This window comes from Charadrius vociferus, unplaced genomic scaffold (genome assembly GCF_000708025.1).
Source record: "Charadrius vociferus isolate BGI_N301 unplaced genomic scaffold, ASM70802v2 scaffold161, whole genome shotgun sequence".
Lineage (NCBI taxonomy): Eukaryota > Metazoa > Chordata > Aves > Charadriiformes > Charadriidae > Charadrius > Charadrius vociferus.
The window spans coordinates 1,353,744-1,379,110 of record NW_009646928.1 but is presented as its reverse complement, the minus strand read 5'-3'; the positions used below and the strand labels follow the sequence as shown (position 1 = coordinate 1,379,110).

Genomic DNA, 25,367 nt, shown 5'->3' with positions numbered 1-25,367 from the left:
GCAAGGATGATCCAAATACTCCATTCCTAGCCCTCAGCATTATATGTCTTTTTTTTCCACTCGCAATCTTTCAAAATAAACATAGACTAAAAAAGGAAAAACAAATAAAAAAAGGATTTCCAACCCTAAATGCATAGATTTATCCAGGCCTACTGAGCAAGAAAGAACATTTATTCCACTTTGTTGGGTATCCCTTCTCACCATCATGTGTTCATGGCTCATGCTCTTCTTTTCAGAGAACTTAAAAAAGTGGAAGAAAGAGAGTATGTCATAGAAGACTGTGGTCAGGTCTGTGACTCAGCCAGGTCCTCCATTTGGGTTGTTCTGGGCTAGAATTTCAGCAGATTTTTACGGAAATTAATTCTTTTTGGCCCACATACCAAGATGTACAAATATATGTGTTAGAGAAGGAATAAATGGGATTAAATAAAAGAGAAGTTGTTTGGGTTATTTTTCTAATTTCTGTGTTATTTCTGTAGTTAAGACTTCAATGGAATGATTAGCATTAATATAACATTTAGCAACTAAGGGATTGGCAGAAAGGCTTACAGACCTTGGTGCCAAACCAAAGGAGCCAGCACAGCAGCCATACCTTGATACCTTTCTTTTCTCAGGATGTGCCCAAAATACAAAACAAACTAAAAAAACCCTTGTGCTTATGTTGGAGGCTATGGCATAGTGAAAATGTGGCCATTACAGATAGCTGTGAGTCTCGAGTACCTTCCCCTTGTTTAAGCTACCAAAGAGCAGTAAAGTCCATCTCTGTCCTCGGTGTGCCGTGCCCTCACCCCGCTGCTGCTGCCACTGCCACTGCCCTGGCTCCACGCTGCACAGGCTTCGTGCCAGCCTGAGGACCCTGGCGCTAAGGGAGGGGTTTGTACTCTTTCACAAACAAGTATTGATAAAAGCTAATTAGGGGTTACAATTCTGGTTTAAAGATAAAAAAAAAATAGAGAGGCATTTCCTCTTGAGTGGTGCAGTCTCCCTGTGACAATATGTACTACCCGTAAAGTCTTGAACAGCCTCATGAATGGGGGATGTTGATCTTCACAGAAGGGTAGGTAAAACGTAGTGCCATCAGCATCAGCGAGGGTTTTGCCATGGCTTTCAGCTTTTCATCCTTCCTGAACAGTTGTCAGCATATAAAATGGATTACCTTCGTGCTTCCTCTTCTAAAAATGGGCACAGAGACAGAGAGAGAGAGAAAGAAAACACTTTCAGAGCTTTACTGGTAGCTGCTGAGCACAGGAGATGTTATCTAAAGTGGTGTTTTACACAGCTGGAGAAAAGTTCCTTTTATATATATTATTCTTTATCAGTTTAACTTCCCTCACAGCTGATGAGATGGATCTTTCACTAAATCACAATAAGGTCGTTGTGCTTTCAGTCATACTTTTCCCCATGGAGAAAAAACACCTCTCGCTCGCAGCATAAGGATTGTAACTCCAGATTAAAGATAAAGCAAAAGAGCAGAAATGAGGTCTCTGTGAAAGAGCACCCTGTCTCCCTTCTTCCTGTAAGAGGCTGCAGATGACCAAACCGCAGACAGACAGCTCCTAAAATTGTACATGTGCATTATACCATGAACAAAATTGGAAGTTACATACCCATATACCCCACCGCTTTCATCTCCGCCACACAGGAGCATGCATTGCTGCCTTTCCGAGGAAAAATTTTTGACTTTGATATGATTGAAAATACCAGGCTTATGTAGCACACTGCTGAACAATTTAACCGACTTGATTCATTCGTTCATTCTTGTGAATATGAGGCACAGTATTACTGCTATTAATTTAATAACTTTATTCAAAAGTTGTAAAATCCTTATCACTGATGTCTGATCTCAGATTCGGGGGAAAAAAATCACCCATTTCTTACATGAAGCTTATAGTAAGGTCTGGTTTCCAAAAGAGGGCTACATTCTGCAAGATCCCATGGACATGCGCTCAAACAATTCTGGTTAATGAACCTATGTAATGAACTGCCATCCTCTTTATATTCCCACTGATGCTATAATTATTACAATTCATGTGCTTCTTTTATGTTTGTGAATATATGTATGCTGTGTTTGCTCATCTAGCTAGGCACAGCATGTCATATGTTGAATATTTCTCTTGGGAGGGAAATTGTCAAATGCAGAAAAAGTTCACAGCCTAATTAAGAAATGAAGTATTTTTTCCATCTCATGTTGTACTTCTTGTATCATACCTCCTTCTCAACTGGAAGATATTTTTGTAGTGGTGGAGACGATAGACAGAAATTGTGATTGCATTTCAATGACTGAGGGTAAATATCATGTATTCACATGTTGATATATTTTAATTTGCAGGAAGGTTTTTTTTTCCCCATATATATATTTATTTAGGTATAAGGAGTAAAAGGAAAGTGAAACAAAGGAAATAATGAAGAGCTGTGGGTAATGCACCAGTTGTGAGAAGGATGGAGAACTCTGTCTTGGAAAGTAGGGGCTATTTGTAAAGTAGGCGATTTGGAATCCATGGCTAAAAAGCAGCTGGAAAGGTTGTCTCAGAATGACAAAGAAAGACCTAATGTGATTCTTCAAGATGTAGATGGAAATACTGAGAAAATTATAGAGGATGGTAATAATAGTGACATACGTGGCATCAAGTCTATTTCTGAGGTAGGGTGTGCAGGATGGGAGGTACCTACCCTTTGAAAGTATGTTGACATACCAGAAAACCTCTAGGAAAAAAAGCCCTGAGAAGAGGGAACCTACCTTTCCATAGAGACTTGGAATAAGCTTAATCTATTTCATTTATCCACAGTTAATTAAGAGATAGTTTGATCATGGTCCATAATTATCTACAGATGAAGATGTTTGATATGTACAAACCAGTTAAACTAGCAACGCCAGCATAAGAAGATCTAATGACTGGAAAAAAGACAGTGATGCATAGAGTAAGAATAAAATGCAAAGGGTACTTTAACACTGGAACTATTTCCACATGGCAGATTCATCTTCATCTGAAGATTTTATATCAAGCTTAATGTCAGCCTGAAGAAACAGGCTACCTTGCCAAGAACTTAGAGGCTTGATGCATGGATTGCAAGGAGAATTTCTACTGCCTGTTCTATCCAGAAGGCCAGCTGGTATCAGATCAACGTAGGGTTGATGTAAGATTAATAGCAGCTTGTGATCATTGCTGATGAAAGTGAGCTCCCAGAGGATGAGTTGGTGACTGTCTATCCATACTGAGATTAAAAAAAAAGAGATTTTGAGGATGTTTATTGGCTTGTCTGAATGAACTGTTGATCAGTTATAGGCAGCGAAGCTTCCTTTTTACTCAGAAAACAAGGCATAGGCTGATCTATTTTTCATGTCAGTGTGAAAGACTATTGGCGGGAGACAGTGTGCATAAAGCACACCATATTACCTAGACCACTAAAAAATTATTATCTAATTACTTACCTACCTCAAAATTCTTACTTCCTAGCTGCTTCTTTTATTCGGCCAGAGTTTCTTCAGAGTCTTCATCTGCAAAAGGTGCTTCAGTATGCTGAGCTCCTAATAACTGGAAACAAAATGAGGAACATTCATTCTGGAAGGAAAGTACACATTATTAACATATTTTTATGTTGATTAGAGCTCAGGGCTTCATTCCCTGTACAGTCACTTCCTTGGAGATCAGAGTCGTCAGTGAAACTTATGTTTCCATCTTGGGTCAGACTAAAGGTTCACCCATCCTACTGAGCTATCACTGACAGTTGTTTGGAGCAGGTACCTGACATGCATAGTGTGATTTGTCATGTGGTGTGTCCATAGAGATCACATCTGGATTGTTGTATTTCTGAGTCACCAGTGGATTTATACTTTAGAAAACTGTCTAATCCTTTTTTGAGTCTGTTTATACTCTTGGATTGTATAACGTGCCATAGTAAGGAACTCGCATTTCAATTTGGTTTTATCATCTATTTTAAACGCACCTTATTTTGACGTATGCTGCCTGGTCTTCCTGTTATGAACAATATGAACAACCTTCTTGTTCTTCACATTATCACTGATTACTATTGGATCTCCTTCAGCCATCTTTTAAGGTAGTTTTTAAAAACATAAAAAGTCCCTATTTGTTCAATTATTGCTGGCACAGAACCACTCTGTGTCTGCTCATTCTTTTGTACTTCCTTTTCCTAATTCTGCTGTAACTTTCTATTATACTCTGACCAGAACAACAAGGTGTATCTAAGATGTGGGCACATCAGAGGTCTAATAAATTCAGTGTTTTCTTTGGAAATTATTTCCAAATTATTCTCGGCAGTGTTTACTTTATGAAAACTAAGGAGTAACAAATTCACATTTTCATAAAGCAACCCAATCTGAGATTTCTTTCTTGAGCAGCAGTATCTTGCTTAGATCTGATCTATCCGTGTTATTTTGCCCTTATTGACAGGAATTTTAGCCACCATTTTATTGCACAGGCAGTTATTATGAAAGTTGTAGGGAATTTCTACTTATGGTTTTAGTTTTGACTACCCTCAGTAATTTTATATCATCTTCAAACTTTGTCCTTTGACAATATGCATCCTTTCCCAGCTTAGTGTTTTACTGAAAAAAGAATGGGAGAGAAAAAAAAGAGAAATTTCTTTTCATACTAAAATATTAACGTATACATTTAAACACAATTTCATCTGCTACTTTTCCTATTTTCATGTTTGCTGTTTTGTATTACAAGAAAGTTTCAATCTCTGGGGAAAATTAGGGACCAATTAAGAATATTTCTTTAATCACAAATTTTGAGTGCTGCTAACACTAAGGTATATGCTATCTGACCAACAAATCTTACATTTTATTGGCTGTCTCATTTTGTTCTCTTTCATATTTCACATTTATGATACGTTCAGACATATCCCTGTTTTGTTAAGTAGGAATCTGTGTGGTCTTTGATGTAGGACATAATTTATTTGACAAGGAAATATGAGACGGTGCCCTGAATCTGCGTTTAATTGATGGATTGAGAATTTTTAGCATTGTAACAAGACAGATTCTCATCCAACGTGTCACGGAAGGAACGTTCTCTTAATCTGTTCTCCTGTGAATTAAAGTACATGTATATATTTTGAGTAGTAAATTTAAAAATTCTTTACTGAAGGAAGTTATCAGGGTTTTCATACATGTCTGACATCCAAATACTAAAAGTGATTGATCCTATTATCTGTTCATAAGGGTATTTTTATATCTATGAGAACTGAGTGCTCCATTCTGAAAAGTCTTCAGTAAATATCACTAACATTGCCAGTGAAGACTAGCTCTTGTGCTGCATTAGGGCTGGATATAAATAAAACCCTTTTTTATCAATACAAACTTCATGAGTTTGTGCTTGTAATTAAACCTTCTGCCACTTAGTCATCAATCAGTTCCATTCAAAAAAAAAAAAACATCACCAACTATTAATTGATAATTGCATTATTCTTCCATGTGATAGGACTGTATAGCACACCAAGAGCTTTCAGAGACTTCAGTGAAGTGCAGAGTGCTTTAACTTGCCATCTTATACAGTATTCTGCTTGTTACTATTTCTGTTTATTATCTTCACAGGTCTTTCGGCTATCACCTAAAGTTATGGGATGCCCTCAATCTGAGACAACTGTCTCTTACCATTTATTTATTAACTACAATGCAACCCCCTGCTACTGATAGTTCTTGTGACATTTTCATAAGGTGAACAAGGACAGATTTTTGGCCACCTTCATTTCTGCCAGGATTTCTGCTTCTTAAGTAATGTATTACAAAGCTGCATCAGTGCTGGCAAGTAACCAGGCCTCTGAACAGCATGTTTGCAATATACCTTTGTCTACTTTTTCCTCATAGCAAAACGAAATATTAAGCATGGCTATTGAATCAATGCTAGTATTTTGCCTAAACTTCTGCTCCTATAGATGTCAATAAAAATGCTGCTATCAACTTTAGCCGTAACAGGATTTGGCCAAAATACCAGAACGTAATTGTTGGCAAAGAGCCCAGTCCTCCACCACTGAAACAAGTGGTAATTTTGCCATTCACATCAGTAGAAAGTGGATTGAAGTCTAACGTCTTTAAGTCGATGCCTCTCTGTTTCACAGAAACAATAAAACAAGATTATAAACAAGGTATGCAATTTTGCTATTTTTTTCCGCATCATTGTAACTTCAGAAAAATCCACAAAGGAGCCTATAGATATTCCAGCACTAGTAAAGTTAAAATAAGAGATCCCGAAATGTATTTTTCCCAAACTATCAAGATACATGCGTGTTTATGTATATATTAGGTTTAAAATCTTTTATGTCTTTAAGTCAGGAGGTAAATTGTGCAATTCAGGTGGTTGATCTAATATTTTTGCTTTTTGGATTTGATTAATTTTGGACTAGTTTTTTCATGTCTTTATTGTTTTACAGATTTTTTTGATAGAAAAATCAGAAATTAGCTAGGTGCTGTGATTTGTTTCTGAGAAGGGTCTAAGAAATTGCCAAGCAGCTTCTAATTTTTCACACAATCTTGAATATAAGGAAGTAAATCCTCAAAACCCCAAGAAAACATGATAGTTAAATAATGAGAGATTGCTATCTTCATGTTTTAAGTTTCTTCTTGCATTTCAGTGTCTATATGTAGAGGATGAGGAAAAAAAAGGAAGACTAACAATTCAGATGTTTATAAAATTTGTCTAGAAAATTCTAGTCACTGAAGTCAGATTTTTACATTTATATTTTACACTAGGCAAGAGGATATCATGGTCACAACAGCAAAAGAATTAGAAAAGAGAGGGCATAAGCAGCAATTAATATTAAAATATTTGATTGATTATTGACTTTTGATTTATTTCTCCCACAATTCAGCTAAAGGCTCTTTCTTTCCTTCAGGATTTTAATGTGACACTTGTAATCTACAGTTGCTTCCCTCATACTTTATTTTGCCTTCATTATCACTGATTGAATTTGGTAAATTTGATTTTTCTAAGGTAACCCTATGGATCATCACATGATCCAGAATGTTCTCCTTTTCCCCTTCAATTCCTATTGAGGTCCTGCAGCAGGATGTGTGGTTTGATGACTGTTCATCTCTTCCTAGGACTGGAACCAGAAGACACCTACACACACAACCTATTGGTTCACAGGGATTTCTTGATTACATGTCTTCTATTTCGGGTCCTTTAGCAACATAATGAAATAAAACATACCTTCCTTATGCCTCTGATGCTGATGGGCTGTCTCAGTAATTTGAATTTGTAGTACACGTATATTTGATTGCTTCTTTGCATGCCCTGTGGGAACTATCCCCTTCCACCAGCAAACTCTACTCCCTTCTTTCCACTTCACCCAGACAGAATTAACCAGGAAATGGCCTATGCAAACTGTTCTTTCTTGACATTTGACTAACTGTCTTTTGGTGGTTTGGCTGTTTGTTTTCTTCCCACCTCCACCCCTGAGAGTACAATTTTAGCTGCTTTATAGAAGATAGACTTTTGTGTCCAGTGCTTTGCCATAATTATGAATGTGAACCAACAAAACCAAAACCAACAGTGGTGGCATTCCTCAGACAGTGCACCGTAACAGCAGCAGTCTGTTACAGAGAACAGATATGGCCACACCAGTGGCATTCCAGCAGTGGAGAATCATCACTGTTAGTCAACATCAGAAGGTCCATACTACCTAGCTAAATCCAAAAGTCAAAGGAAGAGGCAAATACATTTATTTGCTAGTGACACAAATGGCAACGTACTCGTCCAATATCCCTTAACAGAACAAAGGCAATCTGTGCTACAATCAGTATCAAGACTGCACTTGTAAAAACTTCCTGAAAAGCAAATTTTAACTGGTTTCATGACATCTTACAGAGCCTTTAGGGACTAGACTGGTGACCCAGAAAGCCTGTCATTTTTTTTTCCTGAACCAGGATTGCAAAAATCAGCCTGCATATTCCAAAATAAATATAAAAATAAAGGTGAGGTAATATACAGCAATGGCCTCCTTCAGTTGTAACCTCTCTCTCATTTTTACCTTGCCTGCAAATTTGTGCAATAAAATAATCGACATTTTTCATCATTATGTCTTTATATCTTTCATAAGAGAACCACTCTCCTTGTTATCTTTATTCACTGCTGTAAAAAAAAAAAAAAAAAAAAAAAAAAAGATCATGTCCCTTACTTCATAAAACAATGCCTTTTTTAAAGCCTTCATTTTAGAGCTAGCATTAGGCCATGATGAATTGCTGAATGGTTGATTTCCTGACACTCTTTTTTCCTTTCCTGACAGCTTCTGGATTGCTCTACCTGGTAATTTGCACTATAATAATGGCTACAGTGAGATGTCTCCCAACTATTTCCTTTATTTTTAACAAGATTCTTAACACCCTCTGTAGGTGACAAAATGCAATTACAGACATGAAGTGTCCCCCGGAGGATGGTTGTTCGCAGATGCCACCAGTACTTCAGCAGCACAACTGTTCAATGAAACGAAAACAAAGAATCAGATTCTCTAAACATTCAGTTCAAATAAAAAATTAATTAAAAGTTATGAAGGCATTTTATTGATTAACAATCTTAGTAATTAAATAGTGTGGTTGACATTTTTTTTGGTTGGATTTGTTCTTCCTTGGAGATCTCTAATTGTTGTATGGCTTTACATTTATTGATAACTCTGTTTGATGAATACAGATGCCACCTTTTATGGTAGTCGTTGACAGAGTAATCATATTGTGAGAAACACCAGGCTTATGTAGTAACAGCTGTTGCAGTTATACATGCTGATATCCATTGGGAAAATGTGTTTGCTGCTATCATGGGTACACAATAAATGGAAGGTGCAATAAAGCACAAGCTAACATTTTGAAAATCCTTACAACTCTAGGAACTTTATTGCAGATTACAAGCACTTTGATCTCTGTCCAGTACTTAAGTCTTAATTATCAGACTAATTGCACAGACTATGTTCATTTTCAGTGGTAATCCTTTTGTGATTAGCTTCTGTGTTCAATAACTGACTTATCCTTTAATTAAAAGGACTATTAACCTTAAGGCTGCTGCTGTGGCTTGGGATTAAACCTATACAGAGTTAATATTTAATATCATTGTAAAAGCCTTTGGTGAAAGGTATAGAATGAAAATATAGTGATTCTGTCCTTTACCGTAACTTGCTTTAAGAGATAGCTTCATTATATATCAGTATAATGTATTTTACTTTGACATACTACTAGCTTTAATCCATTAAGGACATGCAAGAATATGTATGCACTTTAAGCCCTTTTCTCATTTGCAGGCAGGGCATACTCACATTGGATATTTCCCAATTCTTTCTATACAGTCATGATCAGTGGTTGATCTGCAACACAACCAAAAAAAAAAAAAAAAAAAAAAAGGAAAAGGAAACACAAGAGCAAGCATTTAAGATCCTGCTTTTCCCCCAATATTAAAATATTTTTATATTAAGGGGCTGGGCAGTTCAATTTTTGCTCATCTGGCGGTGAGAAATCTATTTGGGCAAAGGGAAATGTTACGTGAAATGATGTGCTATGGAGGAAAAGGTTCTGCAGTTTTGCCCAGGGCCACTGCAATCCAACTGTTTGAAAGACTACGAAGCAAATCCAGAGTCATCAATGCCCAAGTGTGTAGACTCTGCCAAAAAGCCAGATGCTGCTATGGGAAGCATTATGTATCTTTTCTAGTTTGGCATCTGGGTTCTGCTATGAGCAGCCATGCCTAATGTCTGTCTGCGACTTAAGGTTCTACTGCTGCACTAATAACTTTTTATATATACACACACACATATATATATAAAAAAGTCCCTTCTACTCCCTCTCCCCCACCATCTAGTCATTCAGATTGCTTCAAAAGCAAGCCAGGTGCAAAGTCCTAAAAATCCACTCTCCTCAATAGCCTCAGTGACTCATGTGGTGGTGTGGTATCTGTTGCTAACTCCATATACATTTTTCTCATTCTTCTGATTGTGGTGAAGGAACCTGATAAAACTAGACTTCTCAGAGACACACTTCTTCACTGAAATTGTTTATTTTCTATACAGTTATCTGAGGTTAAGACTTAACTATCAGTTACTTGCCGTTAATGAAGGCTAATAAATATTAACCAGCTGCTCAAAAGACTTACAAATTGAAGGGGAAAATTTATTATCTCATACCCATATGTAAGGCAGCGAAAACACTCCTTATCATTTCATTGGGATTATTATCTCACTTTCAAAGAAAAAAAAAATCCTCCTTTGTATGTGCGCTATTCTAGGAATTAGTATAAACCAGCATTGCATTTGTGCAAGAGTTTCCTCCAGTATGTTACTTTTCTTGTATTACTCAAATGATATATATAGTGAGGGTGACCCAACCACGAATGAACTGGAGATAAAAGCAGCATTGTATTTGAAATCAATAGAAGTGACTTGTGGCCTGTGATGGGAGTGTCTGGCTCCAGAATTATTATCTGGTGTTAAGTGCTGACAATGCAATAGGATCTTTACAAGACATAAATACAGTGAGGGATCTCCAGAAGCCTGATGCCAGCCGGGGAAGCGAGTCCGGCCAGGCTGCCTGTACGGGCTGTGATGGGAAGAGACTCACGCCCACACTTTTCCGAAGACAGATGAAGAGCACAAACGGAAGCATCTCCTGTCAGATGTAGAATGAAAGGCTGTAGTGCTCTGCATTAAAATTTCCACATGTGCTATTCTAAGCACTTTAACCAACAGCAAATTTGACTGAGTTCAGAAATTTGGGAGTGGACCTGGGACATGTTTGCTGAAAGTTACTGACTTTCATATATTGGGGGATTTGGGGTTTACTTTGCGTTTAACTATGGTACTCCAGTGATTCTTGGCAATTCTCTGTTTCGTCTTACTAGTCTGGGTTGCAATAAGATTGTTGATACTCATTGTTTTTACATAGTCATAGCTAGCTAATCTTTAGCTGCCTGCTAATAAAAAAATACTGAAAACTCAAGGAGAATTGAGACTCCTGGACTAGTCACCTAATAGTTTGAGAAACAGGAACTGAATACGGAGAAGACATTTCCCTTTTCACTGACTGCAGAGAAAGATGAGCCTGCCTATATTAAAGCTGGTGTCTCTCCAAAAATCCTTTGCTCTGTCCCTTTCCGTATATGCCAATTAATTTGAGCAGCTGCATGGAGCCACCTTCCAGGGAGGTGCCAACCCAGGCAGGGAGCCTATAGATTTCTTCTGCTATCCACAGGGAGATCTAGAAGCAGCAGGAAAACCATGACATGGCACAGTGGTATGAAGGCCACCACCTAGTCTGTAGTTTGAGTCACGTTTGATGTTAGCGTGCTCCAGTAATTCAATTAGGATAAAAGGATCATAGATAGAAATGGACACATCCGCTTCCCTGAGAGACAGTCACAGATACCATTATGGATATGAAATGCCGCCAAAGCTACCTGCTACTGGAATTACCAAACCACAAGACCAAAGAGATCTAGTATAGCCTCCAGCTACGCACATACAGATAAAATACCAGAATGCCTGCAGTCAGGGAAACAGATGCTGTTCTGCCATCTTTTTCTCGTGATAAAGACACAGAGCACTATCCAGTACAGCTCATTCAGTCTTGCTAGCACCACATCCATGATCTAAAGGAGTGGTGGGAACACAGAGCAAAAGAATACTACAGGAAATTCTGACAAAACAAATGAGGATGATCCTAAGTCATTATTCCCCTTAAAGTCACGATGATTATTGAAGGACATGCCTTATTACTACATTGTGATGTTGTTGTTTTTTTTCCCTGTGTATTTGATTGTGTCCTCACTTCCTCCCTCAATCTGGGTCTCAAGGTATAATAAAAACTATTATATTCTTGAGCATAAAGGAAAAGCCTTTTCTTACAGAAACATTTACCTGCTCATGAGTGATAAAAAGCCAACGTTCTCAGCAGGTGTAATGAGACCACCACTAAAAAAAAAAATAAATTACACCTACAGTCCTCACAACACTGTGCCAACACTGCTGCACCTGAGTGGCCCTGGAATGACCCACTTCAATCTAATCATAGAATGGTTTAGGTTGGAAGGGACCTTAAAGATCATCTAGTTCCAACCCCCTTGCCACAGGCAGGGACACCTCCAACTAGACCAGGTTGCTCAAAGCCCCATCCAGCCTGGCCTTGAACACCTCCAGGGATGGGGCATCCACAACTTCTCTGGTCAACCTGTTCCAGTGTCTCACCACCCTCACAGCAAAGAATTTCTTCCTAATAGCTAATTTAAATCTACCTTCTTTCAGTTTAAAGCCGTTCCCCCACATCCTGTCACTACATGCCCTGGTAAAAAGTCCTTCCCCAGCTCTCCTGTAGGCTCCCTTTAAGTACTGGAAGGCCACTATAAGGTCTCCCTGTGGCCTTCTCTTCTCCAGGCTGAACAACCCCAACTCCCTCAGCCTGTCCTCATAGGAGAGGTGCTCCAGCCCTCTGATCATCTTTGTGTCGCTCCTCTGGACCTGCTCCAACAGGTCAATATCTCTCCTATGTTGGGGGCACCTCGTCTATTTCATAGTTATCTGCAACTTCTGATAATGCACAGAAAACAAATTTGTAAACAGAAAACAGCATCCAGTTTTGTTTTTCTTGTTTTCTGTTTGGTTTTTTTTTTTGAGGGGTGGTGGTGGAAGGAATAGAAAGCCAGAGGAGGTCTGTTGGGTTGACAGATCACCGAAGTAACACAACTCAAAACAGCCTATTCATTCCCATCACAGCCAGAGTGTGATTCCATAAGTATGGAAGATCACATAGAAATGAATATCTCTTAGCTAGCTGACATCCATTTAACTGTTTTACTCACTCTACAGCACTATCCTGGTAAATCAGCATGCACAGTTGTGTTTCCAAGACCCCAGTTCAGTACGGTACTAAGACCATGCTTGACTTTAAGTATGAGTGTGAATCTACTAAATAAGCTTTGCTAGAGGCCTAATAATATTGCTATATTGAGTCAAGACTAACGTCTCAGGAATATCAATGCATTTCAAATGATAGTGTAAGAACCCTATAATTTTATGAGAACTTTAAAACCTCCATGAAATACAGTTAAAGCATGTCAGTGCTTATTATAACTGTAAAGCTGAATAAGGGAATTAAAAAGAGTGGAGAGGTTGTTATGTGGAAGTAATTACTGAAATTCAACCCAGAACATATGACTAAGCTCCACATTTAAAATACAAGATATTTGCAGCAAGTGTGCTATTTTTCAATGGAAGTTGGTAAATATTGGATTTTTAATACCTTGAACTCCATGTTTTAATACATAGCAATCAGACTTTTTCATCTGGATGCTCCCACACTGAGAGAAGCTCCTGGGCAAGCAGGAGCTTTTGTCCCTTACTGAATTCTCATTGCTGACTTTAGATGACTGGGACATGGTCTTCTCTTCTGCACCAGAGCAGACGTAGTAGCCTATCATGTTGTTCCTGTTGCTGCCAGCTCTTTGCTAATTTGTACCATGATAAGCACCTATTTCCCTCGCTCCTAGTAATCTTGTCATTTTCATGATGTCATCAGCGCAAGTCAGAAGAGAAAAGGTCAGTGGTACAATGATGTACTGTATGTAAAACGAGCCGTTAAAAAAAAGGAAAAATGGCTAGACATTTCGATGCCCAAGCTCACCAAGGCACAGTAATAGATAGCCTGACCATCTCTGGATGTATTTATTATGCGATTCCCATCATAAGCAAATAACCTCTCCCTGCACTGTATTTTCCCACAGTGGTATGGCGTGTACTGCATGAGGGAGCCCAGACAGACCAGTGGGAGTCTGGATAAATACACTTCCAATGACAGCCACTATGCCTACTTACAGAATCTTTTGAGTGTTCCTTGTTCTGCCTTTTAATTTCTCTATTGTCTATACTATAGAAATACATATTTAAACATGGTGTACAGGTTTTCACCACCTTCTATATAAAAGAAAGTCACCAAAAGCAGTGTAACAAAACCTTTGGGTGCCAGAAATGAAACAGGAAATAAAGTCAAAATTCAGACAAAACGCATTGTTATCAAAATTTTTAAAAGCAAGTTACTATGTTTATACATAATGGGGGGGAATTAGGAAGAGGGGGGAGAAAACAGAGAGACAAGGAGCCGCAGTGAGAGGCTCTCCCTAGGTAACCAGTGCTGTGCTACTGCTCAGCCTGCAGACAGACCTCATGCGTAGGCACTGCTCGAGGAGCCCTCCGTTGCTCATGTGTTGCTCTATTATCAGTGAAAGCAAAGCCGGAGAAAAAACGATGGCAGGTGCAAGCTGCAGGACTTTTGCTAAAAGTGGATAGCCAGGGCTTGAAGTAGGCAAGCTGAAAGGTTGCTGTGTCCTGGGCTGCAGGAACAAGATCCACAGCTTGGCAGACCACAAACATCATACGCAGAACAAGAGAAACACCTCGTTGTCAGATCTCATGCATTGTTGAGGAACAGAGAGCTCAAGAAATTTCTAATATTACCGGCTACTTTTCCTTATCCTTTTCTCCAGCCTCCCTCTTCAGAATTATGACTCATGTCCTTTCAGCTAGCTTCCAGAGCACATCACCCTGCTCCACTTAGCCTGCAGCTCTTCCCAGACTGACAGAATCGGCAGGATTTGGTGTGCTTAGCATACACAGGCATATTATCAGCATTTTAAATTTGTGGTAGTCACAGTACTTTGTGGATTTCCAGCACTATTGCTTACAAAACTAGTGATAAGGAGAATATGGGATTTAATTGTCCTCAAGTAAATATTAGACTCTGATTCATTGCTACATTTCTGTAAGATGCTTTTGCTTAAGTTCAGAAGTAAGAGTGAAAAGCACTACGTCAGAACCGAGGGATGACCAACAATATGTCATGGATAAGAGTGAACAGATGCTTGCTCTCATGGCTAATGGTAGCACAGTAAGGCAGCAAATAGTACTATCTGAAGACCATATTGTATTGCTTTCCTTATTTATCAGTGATTTTTGACCACAGGTGAGCACTGAGGTGATAAAACGCACAGATGACTAGATAATTCAACTTGGTAAAGACTAGGGAAGGCTGTGAGGTTGAGAGGAACCTAACTAAACTGAATAAGAGATGTGCAACAGGAGTTGAAATTCAGCGCCGACCAACGGGAAGTAGCGCATGCAGAAAAGGCGGCTGCGAGCTTCTCATCATTTAGCTCCCATCACTTAGAAAAAGAGCTTGGGCATTATCAGTGTGAATGCACTACTGACAAGCTGACTCAGCGTAAGAAAAGCTAAGGGACTTCTTCCACGTGGGCTTTTTATCACGTGTTCCTCTGAAACTCTAGGTTTGGGTATCTCCTACAAGTCCGGTGTTGGCAAATGCAGCCACCGGTTCCTTTCAGCAATGCAGTCCCTATGTTCTTCAAGTTAAACATAGCCAGTTTCATACCACTGTTTGTATTGCACATCTATAATTTATTGCTTTCTTTTTAAAATGTGGGGAAGTCATGTGATTTTTATGAAGACTACACCACCAGTCTATTTGTATTGTATTTTTAGAGACATTGTATTGATTGAAAGAGAATTGGCTAACCTGAGACGTAAACAATGACTGGCATCGGCCTTAACCGGTGTGGTTAATATCACTGATTTGTCATGCTGAGTGATGTGAAAAGAGGAACGATTGGTTGTTGATTATTGAACAGCTCAACACAGGGCACATTTGGCATGTCAGATGAGAGGCTATTCTAATGAGCTAGTACTGCTGCCAATTACTTAAGAGCCAGTGTCTCCTCTGCAAGCTATTTTGTACATCTTCAGGATGTTTAACTAAATTCCAGCTCAGTAACAGATTGCAAATAAGATGGTTAGATTTGAGAATCTGTGTATATATATTCCTTTAACATCATCTCACATGCACCTGCCTGCTAATGGAGGCCTTCATTCTCTGGTGATGACTAATTAACATATAGCACAGCAGTCAGTTTAAGAAACGTTACGTTCTTTTTATAAGCTGACAGACTTGTGCAATTGAAACATCCGCTTGTACTTTTTATTTATTTATTGGATTCAGGAATGAAAATTGTATCAGCCTTGAAAATTCTTATGAGAATTAACTCTGCGAAGAGACATCTCTGATGGTGTGTGGCCCATTATAAACACACTGTTATCTTTCAGGTCAAAGCTGTAGGCATTAGGGAAAGTATGACAACCAGTAAGGTATAGATATTATATCCCTGATTGTATCTCAGTACTGAGCATGGTGATCATAAATATCTGTAGTTCAGTATCAGACAAAGCTCTCATTTTATATTTCTCCTGGATGCGAAATCAAATTCCTCTTTTTCCAGTAGCACGAACAATATCCATGCTCAGGTCTTCTGTAGACCTGTCTTAAAATAAAAAATACTCTGGCCAGACCCGTTCAGCTACTCAACACCCTCTGCTTAGACAGTACACGAGAATGTCCGATTTTGGGATGCAAACACATGGTCTGAAAGACTGGGACTAACACCATTACCCTCAAACATTTTTAGTCATTGCTGATCAGGAATTATTTTAACTGGCAACTAACAACTAGCTAGCACATTTCCATTTCAAATATGATTAAGTAATTTTGAAGGTGCACCCAAGTTAATCTATACTTTGTAGAACATCTCGTCTGTTCTTATGAACACGGGACGCTTGGTGATAACAACCTACATTATGTGCACAGGCAATGATAGGAGAAAGTGTTTTTCAGTTTCCCATGCGTTTTGTTAGGTCAAGATAGTAGCTTATGTTAGCTGTCATGGTACACATTAGTAATGTTAAAAGAGCAAAATAACATGATGATGTCTTTTTGACAGAAAAGATTAATGAGAAAATATAAATAATTAACCTTATATTGATGTGGGGACACATATCTTTTCTAATAACAGGGCTATGAATTTTGTTTAAAATAGATATTTAAAATTTTGACTAGTTATTTAAATCTGGATTTAACAGAACCAGCATACTTGTCCTGAATACTCTAGAAGTTCCTTTCGTCATAGTTTTACTATGCTATCTAGAAAGTCATAACAACAACAAAAAGTCTTTGTTTAATTTGTGATTTTTTTTTATCTGAAATTCTTCTTATAGTAGCTACATTATTTCCACTTAAAAAGGTCTTTATAAAATTTGTCTGTAAATTGAATATTGAATAAATGTGAGCTTTTGTGAGCCTGATGGGTCTAGATAGGCTCTGTGACCATGAAATTAAGGATACTTCAGTATCATTTCTGTTCTGGGCATGTGTGCAAAAGGGCGTGCTATGTGCTAACCTGCACAAAAATACATGTTGACTGCTTCCATCCTTTGATGAAATAAAACATGTATTACAACTGAAAGCCTGTTTGAGTTAAAAATGACTTGCAGCTGCAGTGAAGTTTAGGTGCACTAACACCATAATTTATGGGTATTAAAAGTAATAATTTCCTGCTTTTCCTCTAGATATGTAGGATATGAAAGGTTATTTTTTTTTTTAAAAAAAAAGTATTTGTAATCATTTGTTTGGGGTTCTGCAGTTGAAGCACCTTTCTATTTTTCGTGATGAAATATTTGCTGCCTCCAATCACCTGGGGAACATTACCTTGATGAAGCCACTGAAATATGCTCCATCAGTCTCAAAGGGTTTTCCTAGCCTACTTTTCACCCTCTTCTTGCCAATTAAGCTGCCACATTATGTATGATAGTGAGGGTCACTTGTTTTTTCCAAGTGTTATTCTGAATTGGTGAAGATGACAGAAGCATACTGGTCTAGTGAATAATTAGAATGGATCTTAAAGTCCCAAACCCCCTTCTTGCATTGCCACATGCTAACTATTTTTAACCTCAGCTCCTGTCTTCTAGCAGGCTACGCACATTTTTGCCAGGAAAACCTACTGTGGTATTCTGTGATGCGTATCTATATTTTATACTAAAAATCTGCCAGACAAAATAACTAAAGAGATTATGTTGAAAAATATAAAACATTTGAAGTAAATAAATAGGCAGCACGGGGCTTACTTCCACGGAGTAAAACACAACATTGCTCTATGACCGCATAGCATTAGTTATACAGTATTTGCCAAATATCTATAGGCAATCCTTCAGGTTTTGAATTTGCATACATCAGTTTATAAACACAGTAAAAAAACAATTCTTCTCAATGCTGTACAACCAAGAAGTGCTATTCTAATAATCCTAAAGCAGTAGTCTTCTCTGAACTCAATTAGAATTTTATACCTGATGGCCATTATTTTGTTTATTTATTATTTTTTTAAGTAACCGGCCCAGAATTTCTGTACAGTTTTGCCACTGCACAACCTCAGAACAAATAGAGCACAGAACGGATCAGGATTTAGTAGTTTCACACAGTGACAAACATTTAGGAGTCTAAAACAGCCTTTCCAAAAGTGGGACGAGAATCTTAAATGTTCAGGATTAATCCACTGCCCAAGGGAAATTTACTGACACTGGGTGAAATTTTTAGTGAAAGAGCAGAGATACTTCAACTTGGCTAGCTTCCCTCACATAGCTATTAACAAATTTTACTGCAGCAATGATCACCAGAAACAAAGGAGAAAATGGTACAGTAATGACTAGCTGAGTAGTGACCTTTCTCCCTTCTTCCCCTCATCTTTCAAGTTGGGGCAATGATGCATCTTGTGACCAAACTCCTTAATTGAGCTCTAATTCTGTACAGCATGGGAGAACTAGAAGATTTGCAATACAGATCAAACATCTAAAACCAAAATAAGTAATATTAGCCTTCAGGAAGTTCTCAAGTGGTTTTTAGTTAGCTTTTTCTTTTCAATGTAGCCACACAATTGTGTAACTTCCCCCAACTTCACCCTATTCTTCATTACGTTCTTTTCCTTAACCTCAACTCAAGGTAAGTTGTTTTGGAACTGTTAATTACCCTTGGCTTATACAGCTATGGCATAGTATGATCCCTTATACTGAGAGGTATACTGGACTCTTTTCTCAAATATAAGTAAATATCCATAATTTCATGGCATTGTTCCTCTGAAGTGGGTGCAGCCTCTGATTAGTTAACCAGAAGGCAGGCACCACCAAGGCAGGAGACGACAGGTTCCACTTGTCTTATGCTTTGGGTCACCTTGATCTTCCAGACATAAAAAAACACCTTCTCCTCAACTCCACTGGAAATAGTGCTATTTGTTACTTGCAAAAGTGGCTGGGAAGCAGAAAAGAGATGCCCCATTTCACAAAGGAGAAATGCTGGGCAGCTGACAGCAAAAGCTACTGAGGGCTGCACTGGCTCACCCAGCCCCAGCACATAGGTGAAAGGATCCTCTCAACCTTAAGGGTATAGCATAACTTTATGTTTTAGTGAGCTTTCCCTTTCCCCTATAACATGAACGTGTTTCCACTCAGCATCCTTCTAAGAAGGACATTTCAGTACCGGTTTCTGCATGGGAGTTTGCCTTCTCTGCCTTGGATTCCAGCTGGCAATTTTGGTTTTATTTGTTTCTCTCCCTCTTACTTCATACAATTTGAAAAAATAAGTGTGTCAACAATACAAAAACTGAGTGCAGACAAAAAAAAACCCCAAAGCCTCATCAATGTGCATATGCTCGTTCTTTAAGATATTCTGAAATGGCATAGTAAGGGCAGTAGCAAGCAGGTAACTTGGATATAATGTTTATTTTAGAGTTAGTGATAAATCACTGTGAGATAATAATGGGAGCATATGTCTCCAACAGCTTTACAGAAAAGGTGTTCTATTCTAAATGTAAACTAGTGGACCAAAGAGATAGTGAAGATTTATTTCCTCTTTCCTGGCAGAAATAGATTTCTTTCCTTAGCATATTAATGATGATACATTAAAAATGTTTACAAAATACGATCACTTGATATTATGAAATGAATGTAATTAAATTGCCTACAAGCCCTTAGGGCTGTGAACACCAGCTTAAGCATTAGTGAGACAGATTGCAAGCCAGGATTCTAGTTGTTTCTCTCATGCTGGGGAGAAATGGAAATAGTATCGCAACCGAGAGCCATGAAATGTAAAGCTGGAATATGGCAGAGGAAAATTCCCAGCAACAGCTAGCACCAACCTGAAATCCTGCCCATGTGAACAGCACTACCAATTTGTATCTCCGACCAAGGTTATCCAGGAGAACATTTACTAGCATCTATTTGCTAAACAGTTTACTTGGGACTTGCTACGGTTAGACTGAAAATGATCTTGTGTGAAAAAAAATAAAGTAAAATAGGGGGCAGACCTACTAGGGATCTTAGCTTGAAACAAGTTTTCCTATGGAACTGCATCATCCCCTTGGCAGACACGTGTCCTGAGGACAGAACCAAGCTCTTCCAGCAAGGCTGCGTGACCAGACTAAAGTGTGTATTCATTTGCAGACTCTGGAGTCGCCACTCTCTCGTGGCTCCTCTGGGTGCCCATGGTCACCAGTGTCCAAACCAGCTTCTCAACGGGCTGATATTCTTTTGGGTGACTGGTTCCCTCACTCAAAGTGACATTTCTCTGTGCTAGAATATAAGGGGATACTCTCTCCAGTGCTTGTCAGATAGGATTGTTTGTTAACCATGGCTATAAATAATGGAAACAGTGCTCCAGTCATCAAAGAATGGAAGGAAGAAAGTCAGCAGACAAGATGGCAATGGGCATGAATGTTTTCAAAACAGGATTTAACTATTAAGACCTTATTAACAAGTCAGCTCCATCACCTACAAAACAAAATCCTCTCATCCGCTTTACTTTACAGCTTTGAGGAAGAGTATGCTCATCCACATTAAAAATGCCTCCTATCCTTGGCAGAGCAGGTCACCTGGTGAGAGAGAGGGCACAGACCTCCAGTGGCTCTCTTGGTTCTAAGCTCCTAGCATTTCCAGACCTACCTGGACCCAAACAGCATAAGCCCCTTGTGCCTTGTCAGTGATGTTGAGTGGGAAGGTGAGAGAATCCTTCTGACTTTGTGAGAGCTTGGCACCCTGGGCTTTTACCTGTTGCAGTCCCCCCTCAGATCTCGACACCTGAGCGAGACCACATGTCTCATGTTCAGTCTGGGTCTCTGTCAGCTGTAGGCTCAGAAGCTAAAAAATCCACAGAAATCAAGAGAGAAACTGTTTGTACATGATGTATCTATTTCTGTACACGTTAGAGAAAGAGGGTCATTGACTGCATCCATTTTTTCTTTTGCATCTTACAGTGTTTGATGTTTTAATCAGAGAAACATCTGGCACAAACAGTTTCTGTGCTGCTTAATTTGTTAGATAGGATTACTTCTGTCCTTTTTCTTTCAGTTCTCACTTGAGCATCTATTATTGGCCACTGTCAGAGATAGGCTGCTGAATTTCACAGTCAAATGTTCATTTGGCAATTCCTGTACTTTTATTTTCCTCCCACTCCCACCCAGAGTGTTTTGGAGAATATCATTAGAAAGAAAAGCTGTGAAACATTGTTTGAGTTCATCTTAAAATTAAGAAAAGAATTTTAAACTTACTTGTATGTATGTATTAATACAAACATGCCCTATGCTAAGATATCTTTGCACAACTGTACTGGAGACAACATTCAGAGAATAGCTCATTTACCACAAAGTCTGAATTCAGTTTTTCTAAACATATGTTAAAGAGAATGATCTCACAATTAAGACAGTTGCATGTGACATACTCCATTTCAGTTTGATGGTTACTTCAGCAACAGTGCAAGTGTTGAGTAACTCATTGAATAAAAAAAATTTCCGTAAGAAAACACAAATTGCTGATCATTTCTCATTTTTTCCAGTTTGGGAACCATGCAGATTCCAGATGTGTTACACACACATGCATTTGGAATCAACAGATCTGTAAAAAGAAGAACAGGACATGCCAGGAAGAGGAAGCCCCAAGTTCAAATTTGAAGGTTTTTTTGCTATGTGCTTGTTGTGCTCTTCTCAGTAAGTCACTTAGTACTTTCTTTATACTCTCGTGTATAAATTGATGAAAATAAAGCTAATGAACCTGTCCTGCAGAGGTGTTGTGCAGGTTAAATAACTGAGGTTCAAACAGTGCTTTAAAAACAGAGCCTCATTTTTTCCAAAGGTTTGCTTAGAGAAAAGTGCTCTGCATTTCCAAAGAAGAATGTTTCAGAGGTGTCCGAAATTAATTGAGATTTAATCTCCCTTTTTCAGCTTGCCTATCTGCATGTACAGTAAAAAGGCAATTTCCAAGCAGAATACATTAACAACAGCAAGCTATAACTATGTAAAACCCCTATGGCAACCATTCCTTCCTTAAGCGCTTCTCCCAGTTCTTGGGAAACATCCATCCAATGGGACTGGAGTTCTGTGTAAAAATTACATAAGATAATGTAATGAAGGACTCTGTTACATAAGGCACATCCCAAAAGGGTCAGATCTGAATATGAATAAGTTATCAGTAATAAGTTCTAATGCTATTAAAACCCTATGGCAATGAGTCCTTACTCAGTTTGGGAGGTGGACGTCAAGCAGACTGGCATGGACCCACCATGTGAACAGAATAAAAGCAAGATTAAAAGCACACTGAAAAGTTGTCTTGGTCCTTAGGAACCACCCATCCAGTGTAATTTGGGTTTTGTGTAAAAGATATATAAGAAAATGCAGTCAAATGTAATATAACGGATTATTCTATTACATGGTACAGGCTGAAAAAGGGTCAAATTTACAGTGCATTGTCAACTTCCAATTTAATACACTAACTTCAGGTATATATGAGCAGCTAAGTACTGCAGGTAAACACTGTAAACATGAAAGGTATAGATAGCTGCATAGGAGTTTCATCACCTACAATAGGCTTTTTTATGCCCAGTGCTCATCAAGCAGGAAAGGTATTCCTGCACATTTGAGAAGAGGTAGCAGGTACCCTTTCCTCCTTCGGGCTGCAGAAGCTGTGCTCCTGGGTTGCCTTGTCCCTGGCCAGGTATCACCCACAGACGCCACTGCAGTGAGCATCTCGCTGTTTGACATTGTGCTTTGTCCAAGCCCGGATTCTAAGCCAGATCTCCCTGGATACTTAGCTGCCTCCCAAGAGCAGTCTGCTCGTGTCTTCACCAGGCACTACCTGATTCCCATTTGCACAGACTAAACTGTAGCAGCAACCAGGGAATGGCAATTAAAGGAAGGATGTGCATGTGGCAAACTGAACAGCCATCTCCTCTTAGCTGATGAAAAGGTGGGCCTGTTATAACTAAACACCACACCTAAAATCCCACCTTCTTGACTCAGAGCTTTCTACCCCCATAACCAGAGGGGGTTTTACAAGTTTGTGACAACTGTTGAGACACAGAAGATGCATGGCAGATTCTGCATCCACCTGGACAGCATAGTTCCCATCTGAAATGATACTCATTACTGTAACGCAGAACATCCAAACAGAAGTATTGAATTTCATAGGAACAACTGCATACTAAGTCAGTATTAGTTTCTGTATTAGATACGCTACTATGGAAAGCCTGAAGACAAAAGCTGAATATTTCACCAGACCAAGTCCACAGACAAACCTGTGGATATGAAATGCTCTCCCACAACCTGTGTCACCAGTTTCTTACCTTACGCTGCTCCTCTTGGATTCACAAGAAGTCCTTTCAGCACTTATCAGAGGGTTGATCTGGCTCAGCAGTGAAGTCCAGAACATAGTTGCTTTGGGCTACTTACCAATACCTTTCTGAAACATTTCTACACTTAGTTAAAGGCTGCCTCAAAACCTGGAGCTCTCTGTTTTACCGAGAGAGCCAGTTGTTGTACTGAGAGCAAGTCCCAAAGGGTTATTTTCAATTAGTACAGACACTTGCCACAGCACTCCAAAAGGGATGGGTTTTGCTTAATAACGAATGCATCAGCCTACAGCTAGTGAAAACAGAGCAAGATTAACACTAGTATTTAAAAGATTTCTCATGTAAACAGAAAAACTACGGGGTAAGGGAGTTGCTTTGCTGCTTTATCAATTCAGTTTTCTACTTTAATCATTGTTTAAAATCCATCTTACTTTTCTGTACCTTTATGGATTGCAGGAGTGTTAAATTCTGTCAAAAGTGGCATTACATTTATTTTCTATGTTACAGCAATAGTACCTCATCCTCTGATATTCTTTTGAAAGGCACATTAGGGTGGGCAAATTTCTGTTATTTATACAGCTAACCTCAGTATGACTATAGGAAACCAAAAAGAACAGAAAAGAGTATCAGGTTACTAGTAGAAATGAAAAACCAAAAAAACCCCAACCCTTGCCAGTCTTGGTCCTTAGCAATTAAAGCATTTTCAGGCTCTAACCGATGTGTTAGTAACACTTAAAAGCACTTCCCAGGTACCTGAGAAGGGCACATTCTCTCTTCTGCAAACTCAGCACTGCAGAAACTGAGGAAGAAAAACTCAGCATTATACTTCCTAATCACTGTTTTCTTACTTTAATAGGAGGAACAGTCACCCCACTAACTTCTCTTATATAAGCTTTTTAGGCTACTGTTACCCACTTGGCCTTATTTCAAGGAATAAATCAAGGTGCTGGGTCTGAATTCAGGTGTCAGCTCTTAACCCATAATTAAGAAGGTTCCCAGGTTTTACCTCCATCTCCATGGAACTACTACAAAACCTCAGTGCATCATGTTTCAGAGAACAATCTCAAATACCCATATTTGTCACCTGTACAAAGGCACGTGGCAAACTAAGTACAGGCCCTGAGTCCTAATCACACTAAAACCAGAGACTGATATGCAAGTCCTAGTCCTCCTGCTCTATGCTGATAAGGTGATCAAGCTGACAGGGCCAGGAGAAAGCCACAATGTTATGGTGAGACAGGGCTGTAGAAACACTTTGTCTTAAACAGACTGGAAAAAGATAATAGTTTAGCTAGTCCAACATGGAAAGAGATCCTCTTGCAGTAACACTAATTTTGGTTTCAGATCAAACAACTCTTGGTTTCTGGGTCAGGCTCTTTTGAGGGAAGTCAGGACATCCACTCAGGGCACCAGCACCTGACTGTGCGCTTCCCTCAAGTGACTGTTTCCTGCAATTTGTGTTTCCCTGGCTATAGTGATTCAGCTTTGGCAGCTGTTGAGTTTCAGAACTCAACCCTAAAACCATATGAACTATCTAGGGTAGCTCAGTCCAACATAGGCTGTCTCTTGTTAGAAGTTGAGTGGTGCAGCTGACACCCCTGAGGGACAGAATGCCATCCAGAGGGACCTGGACAAGCTCGAGAAGTGGGCCCATGTGAGAGTTATAAGGTTCAACAAGCCCAAGTGCAGGGTCCTGCACCTGGGTCAAGGCAACCCCCAGTATCAATACAGGCTGGGAGATGAAGGGATTGAGAGTAGCCCTGCTGAGAAGGACTTGGGGGTACTCGTGGATGAAAAGCTAGACATGAGCTGGCAATGTGTGCTCGCAGCGCAGAAAACCAACCGTATCCTGGGCTGCATCAAAAGAAACGTGGCCAGC

At 39.1% G+C, this 25,367-nt stretch overlaps 1 protein-coding gene across 1 annotated transcript in view; it reads right to left on the bottom strand.

The window, feature by feature from the left end:
- ATP5G3 (ATP synthase, H+ transporting, mitochondrial Fo complex, subunit C3 (subunit 9)) overlaps positions 1 to 25,367 on the bottom strand; it is a 70,858-nt gene that overhangs the window by 30,672 nt on the left and 14,819 nt on the right. The window contains exons 2-3 of the mRNA XM_009894636.1: positions 20,812 to 21,006; positions 5,952 to 6,067 (exon numbers count right to left, since the gene is read on the bottom strand). Of these exons, the coding sequence (XP_009892938.1) occupies positions 5,952 to 6,067; positions 20,812 to 21,006 (311 nt within the window). The remainder of the gene's footprint in view (positions 1 to 5,951; positions 6,068 to 20,811; positions 21,007 to 25,367) is intronic.